General features: G+C 40.5%; 1 protein-coding gene across 2 annotated transcripts in view; it reads left to right on the top strand.

Moving 5' to 3' along the window:
- The first annotated feature begins 343 nt into the window (after positions 1 to 343).
- The window catches only part of LOC120054554 (LIM/homeobox protein LMX-1.2-like), a 64,047-nt gene continuing 57,384 nt past the window's right edge, over positions 344 to 7,006 (top strand). For both annotated transcript variants that reach the window (XM_039002011.1, XM_039002001.1), the window contains exons 1-2: positions 344 to 479; positions 1,284 to 1,470. In XM_039002011.1, the coding sequence (XP_038857939.1) occupies positions 344 to 479; positions 1,284 to 1,470 (323 nt within the window). The remainder of the gene's footprint in view (positions 480 to 1,283; positions 1,471 to 7,006) is intronic.

The raw sequence follows: 7,006 nt of genomic DNA, 5'->3' as shown, positions 1-7,006 counted from the left end.
TCCATATAATTCTCTTCTGGTCACGCGCGGGTGCAAACAAGAAGATAGCCTACAGTATACATATTCAGTCCAAATTAACAGGTGACTGCTCCAAATAGTGTTTGTCAGGTTTATTGTCGCTTCTCATCCGATTCTGTGACATATGACGATTCTGCTTAGGATAGTCCTACAAACAGTGGCGCCTGTCTTAACATTGGGACGACTTTTTTTTAAATATTTTTTTTTTTAAAGTTAGCGATCTGGGAAAACGCATTGTTTGTGTATGTGTGTGCAAGTAGCCTCAGCAAATATTGTGGCATTTAGCTAGTATTTGAAGCGAAGGAAAGTCTGACAGTACATTGTTATGGATATTGCAACAGGTCCGGAGTCACTGGAACGCTGTTTCTTGAAGAGAAACCAATCCAAGTACCCAAGGATGTTAGACGGTATAAAGACTGAAGATCATCCCCATCGTCAAGCTACCCTTGGAGTCGTGCTTGGTAAGTCCGCATAGTTTCATCTGCATCTAAAATAGCCCGGAGCACAGATATCACACACAATACGAGAAAGTTCTAGAATATACTTACATTGCTATAAGTGTGTGTCCTGCAGCTCTACGTGCAGACTATCCTCTCACGAGCCATAGGCCTCCTTAACATTTGACATCTTTTACCATTTGCTTTAGTTATCATTTTAATTATGAATGTAGTGCATTTACTGTAGGCCGGCCTGTTTAGCACAAATAATACCACAAATATATAATTGTATTTATGATCTCCCTATTACACTGACAAACTAGCCTATTTCATTACTTTGTGAAATTATCACTATTTCAAATAATTGGATTACCGTTACTGCAATTGATTGCTGTTTTTTAGGCATATCACATTTAACAAATACTGTATTTTCACCGCAAGCTGATACCTTCTCTTTTCAGATTTTGTGGTTGTGGTATAGATAGCCAATTTAAACACGTTCATATCTTAGGTTTAGAATATTTAGATAATTCCAATTATAAGATTAGGTAGGCCCTAAAACCGGGTCTTGTAGTGTGATATGGACTGTTTGTGTCTTTTTTATAGTTACCTGTTTATGACATGTTTATAATCTCTGACCTTATATTTATTAGCGAAACTGAACATTTACATTGTTTAGCTAATAAATATAAGGTCATATAGATTATAAACATGTCATAAACCGGTAACTATATAAAAAAAGAGACACACAGTCCATAAAGTATAGCTAGTATGCATACTATTGTTAAAATATTTTTGCCCTTTTAACTTATTTTACATCCATTTTAGGGACGGAATGCCATCACCAATCTGTATGTGAAGGATGCCAGCGTCCAATATCTGACAGGTTTCTGATGAGAGTCAACGATTCCTCATGGCATGAGGAGTGTTTGCAGTGCGCTGTGTGTCAACAACCTCTAACTACCAGTTGTTACTTCCGAGATAGGAAACTGTACTGCAAACATGACTACCAACAGTAAGAAAACTAATATTTACATATAGACTATTCTCTGGTTGTTTTACGCACAATGAAAGATCACCAAGTAGGCTAGGCCTATTCACTTGGGCCGCATGAATGTAATTATATTTAGAAGGTGTCCAACAATTGTATAATTCCAGCCAAATAATCAATTTCAATTGAACTTTATTCATCCCATGATCTATCAGTAGGCCTACACTATACGCTGATGTGTACATTTTTCCCAGTATTGTCACTCTCACACTGTGCGCTCCAGATACGCGCTCCGACTACTTGTCAGTTGCCAGACGCTCTTTAGAAAATATGGCCTACATTTATTATATACCTATAATTGAGAACATTTTGCTTTTCAATCGTTTCTTTCTATTTGTATGGCATGTGATAATTCACTTTAGTGTTAATCGTAATACGTTTCTAACGGAGATGTATTCTTATAGCCTATCCAGTATCGACGACTTAGTCAAAACTATAGTCAGTCACAAAACGATTGCTTTTACTGGCACTTAATTATCTGCAATTTTGTTGATATTTTCTGAATTGTTATGACAAGGATCTCTTGGATTGGAGACCGATGATGGTCACTGCAGGATTTAGCGGAGCATTTATCCTAACCGCTGTGTATGGTACGTGGAAAGCACAATTCAATTGAACAATTTTAGATTTAAATGTAGCTAGACCTTTTGTTCGTTTCAAGATAAAACAACAACCAAAACATATCGACCCACCTTTTGGAATAGTTTCTTGATATTATTTCGTTATTAATCCTATATCATGGTAATAATTACACACACACGAACAAAATAGAACTAGAAGGAGCTATAAGCCTTTTCGAATAAAGTGGGCCTATATGAAAATACTGGCTTTAGTTTTTTTCCTTTCTTACATTAGAAGAATAACATGTCTGCATGCGACCATTAAAACAACTCCACGCGCAAAGCAACAATGGCCTGCTAAAGATTTGTGGCCTTCGTGGTCTTCAAATGGTTTTACACTCTGAGAACTTAAACTATAATTTCTTGAACTTATTATTATTGTTATTATTATTATTTGGTCTTTACAACTTTTCGGAAATGTTTAATTGGTAGACTAATAAGGCTTGAATGGAAATGTATTGTGAAATGATTACACAAACGACATTTATTTGTGTAGTTATTTATCTATAACCAACAGTAAGAACATGGGCACATTTCAGTTATGGTATTTTGCTGCGGATTAGCCGACATGCATGCGTGGAAAGGACAAGAGAGTCCCGGAATTCTATTGGCAAAGTTACCTTTGCGCGCATCCAATCAGTGCGCCTTGATAATAGTGAAACTCACTGGCTGGTGACGTTTGCTGTTGTCTCGATGGGAGGCTTACGTTTATTCCGCCTCACTGACTGTGTGCAACATGTGGCCCTATGTCCCCACTCATTGTATTAGTGCTCTTCATGCTTGTCACTACATTTTAATCTTTTTGTGTCAGGGTTTTTTAACATTGCTACTTCAATCACTGGGACATTATAGCTCCCTGCTAGATGCCCTGCAACAAACAATGAGCTACATATATTGTCCTGCATCACTGTTTTTGTCAGCCATTCATCCTGCTCTGTCCGACATGACCCAAGGCAGTTAGTGGTAACAATGTGGATTTCATAGCAGCAGCTCCAGGATGCCATTGCCTGGGAGATGCAGTCAGGAAACAGTGACATAGACAAACGGTGCAGGCCAGCAGAGTGGGGTCCTCTTATTATTTTACCACCTTTCTGTCTGTGTTGTTTGCGAATAGAGAATGTGTGTGTGTGTGTGCGGGGGGGGGGGGGGGGGGGGCAGAAGTCCCCACAAGAATACTAAACAAACACAAATTTGACCAACTGGGGACATTTTATTGGTCCTCAGAAGGTCAAATGCTATTTCCAGGGGGTTAAGGTTAGAATTAGTGTTAGGGTTAGAATTATGTTTAGGTTTAGGGTTTGGAGCTAGGGTTAGTTTTAGGGTTAGGAGCTAGGGTTAGAGTTAAGGTTAGGTATTCAAGTTAAGGTTAGGTTTAGGGTTAGGGGTTACATAAATAGGATTTTGAATGGGACTGAATTGTGTGTCCCCACAAGGTTAGTTGTACAAGACTGTGCGTGTGTGTGTGTGTGTGTGTGTGTGTGTGTGTGTGTGTGTGTGTGTGTGTGTGTGTGTGTGTGTGTGTGTGTGTGTGTGTGTGTGTGTGTGTGTGTGTGTGTGTGTGTGCGTGCGTGCGTGCGTGCGTGCGTGCGTGCGTGCGTGCGTGCGTGCGTGCGTGCGTGCGTGCGTGCGTGCGTGCGTGCGTGCGTGCGTGCGTGCGTGCGTGCGTGTGTGTGAGTGAGTGAGTGTGTGTAAAATTGTGTATGAGGTCTGAACAGGCAGTAATTTCTAGTCACATTTGGGGTGTTGTTTTGGCCGTGAACTTGTTGTAATGGTGTGAGCTTCGAGGATATCCAGAGCCTCTAAACAGCAACCTGCTGATTCCTGTCATGTACTCCCACACTATTATCCATCATTACACAATCCAGCCTCCCTTTCTTCACCTTCCATCAGTCTCAGGTCAACAACTAGCAGGGGGGTCCCATGTGTACACAACACTACCTGTATTTGTTTATTTCTTTTGCATTGATGGGATACTTAGAGATGTAATTGGCACCATTTTGATTTTTATGACACCAATTTAAGGTGCATTTATCAGCCCACAAACTGTCGTGAGCTGCAAGGCAGACTCCTTGCCATACAACAGGAGATGTGCCTAATTACATTCCTACAGAAATTGATTCATGCCCCGTAATCATATCTGGCTACCGTAAATCAATGGATTGGCAAACGTTTATTTTCACACCTATAACACAATTTACAGCTGTATGTTCAGACAGAGGAGATTTTATGATTTTGTGTCCCAGTAAATTCTCCCTCCAATGTATTTTTACAAAACCTGTTAGGCTGAATAATGATATTTTAGGATGAAGGTACAATTTAATTCTATAAATGTTCAGAAGACCTCCTGTTGATATTAACAACTGGATTGAGCATTTTCCCCCGCGTTATCGGTCTGCTAATACAGGACTAGTAAAGGCCCTGTGCACTACAAATACAAATACAAAAATGCAGATTTTTCAGGGGGTGCAGCACCCTCAGCATCCCTACTTCCCACAACTATGATGTGTAGTAGTTTAAACTAGTATAGGTTACAATGTAAAGCCACTACTAACCAAAGTAAATAGTTATGGTTGGTTTGGTTGTCTGCTGGGTGGGAGCTGTAACCATAGAAACCATGAGGTGGTCATTTGTCTGTCGGTCAGGGAGTGAGATGATGTGTGAGAAGTGTAGTGGAAATACACAATCCCCCTGATAGCTGCTTCTGACCTGGTGTTGGGAGTTCAATTAGACATCATTAGAGGACACACATCTCGCTGAGAGGGGCGTTTTCCCTAACCAAGCATCTGGTCTGAAAATACCCGTGTAATAAGGGTGTCACTCCACATGTGTTGGACAGTAGACTACTATTGAGGAATGTTGAGCATTCTAATGGTCTGGCTGTTTTGTCAGTTTATGAGAATATTAAAGTGTATTATTTCTGAAGATATATTGTTGTCAACTATTATATTGTGATGCTCTGACAAGTGCAGATGAGTGACAACAGATCTAGGGAAATATTAAAATTAGAATGCATTGTTTTGCTGAATAAATATTTCTGCTATCTATTGCAATATTACAATTTCTAATCTATATTGCTAACCACTTGATCCCCTATATGAATATACAGTATGTTGAAGCAGCAGTATTGTTCAATTCACTAGCCACATTATTTTAACAGACCACTGAACTCATAACACCAGAGCCCCCTTACCTTCACTCCTTCCCTCGTAATTCTCAGTGTTGGACGATCCCCTGGTGTGCTGATAGGTGCTTTTTATGCTGGATTGGGGTGTCCTCCTGTGAAATTGTGTTTTTTAATTAGCTGTGTTTGGGATGCGGGGTGGTGGATAGGCTACATGCTGACGGCTAGGTTTCTACATAAGCTGCACTAACTTACTGTGTTCCACTCACTGTAGTGTACTACACTCCCGCGTGGCCTTTGTTCTCGGTGTGAACAGGGATGCACGCAAAATGGAAAAGGTTTTCTCCTGCCGCAAAGCTACTCTTACACATACATACTGTAGCTATGGCATGGTGTTCAGATGATAGGATAAAAGACTAGGCAGGTCAGAAACAGTGAGATGTATTTCGCAAGACGTAGTGTTCTTTATTCTCACATTTTTCCAAAAGAAAGAGTGAAAGGGGGTGAAGAAGTAGCTACGGCTAGTGCTAGTGTCGAAGTAGAGGGCCCCTGCAGAAAGACAAATCTAATATTAGCTGGTGTAAGCTGGATAATATTGCTTCAGCTTGCCTGGATTCTTGGTGCACTGACTGGGTTAGCTGTATTCCTCTGTAAGGAAGTATTGGGTTCTGTGTCAGCATTGCCTGGCCTATCCTAGCAACATAAAATGATGCAATCATCTGTCATTTCATAATGTGCAAACCATTTCCCCCTACACATTGTGACCTGTTAAGGGTATTTTATGGGTATTAATGTGTAATGCCGTATGCACTTTGTATTCACTTGGTGCATTTCCCAATGGTTAATTGAGTTTCCAATTATAAGCTTGTAGATTAAATGATTAATATTTTATTGAACAGGTCATAATACCCAACATAATATAGGCGTAGTCATTCGTAAACTAATACTTTACAAAATGGTGTGATTAATATGTCTGCAACAACGTCTTGCTTAATCACAATGTGCGTGTGTGTGTGTGTGTGTGTGTGTGTGTGTGTGTGTGTGTGTGTGTGTGTGTGTGTGTGTGTGTGTGTGTGTGTGTGTGTGTGTGTGTGTGTGTGTGTGTGTGTGTCTTTGTGTGTGTCTTTGTGTGTGCATGCATGCTTGCACGTGTGCATGATAACAGTTGAAAAACAAAGAGCTAGCAGAATACTTTGGCAAGCCACAGAGGCTCAACCATGTTAATGCCCATCAACACTTAAGAGGCCAGGCTGATGGGTAGGGATGTGGGGCTACACCTCTGTGGCTTGGTGTGGGGGAGCTGTTGGCCTGAGGAAGAGAGGAGGGGAGTCAGACCTGTACTGGGAGCTGTCTAGTGGGTTCACATTAGAATGATAGCAAAGGATGCAAAGCAACTCAAGCATGCAATTTGTTGGTAGCCACAATAACCTCATCTACTACAGTTGTTTGTTAGGGATCCAGTGAGGGAGCCAGCGGGACAGGTCAGTCAGATATTAATACTCCTCAGCTATGGTAAAGAAACTAGTACATGGTGATTTTCATCAGCAGCTTCAACTCTTCAGGGGATCAAATGTATTTGCAGAGGATGACAACTATTCAAAACACACCGCAAATGTTTACCGCAATATGCTGCAAAAATGCAATCTAAAAATAACAGCTAGAATGAATAGGAAAAAAGCTAAATATCCAGTTGATCATTTCAAAGCTGAGAGAGAAAAACAGAGAAGATACAATGAAAAAGGGAGAGAGTTAATGGCAC

This window comes from Salvelinus namaycush, chromosome 1, assembly GCF_016432855.1.
Source record: "Salvelinus namaycush isolate Seneca chromosome 1, SaNama_1.0, whole genome shotgun sequence".
Classification (NCBI taxonomy): Eukaryota; Metazoa; Chordata; class Actinopteri; order Salmoniformes; family Salmonidae; genus Salvelinus; species Salvelinus namaycush.
The sequence above is the reverse complement of the archived record's forward strand: the minus strand, read 5'-3'. Positions and strand labels throughout refer to the sequence as shown.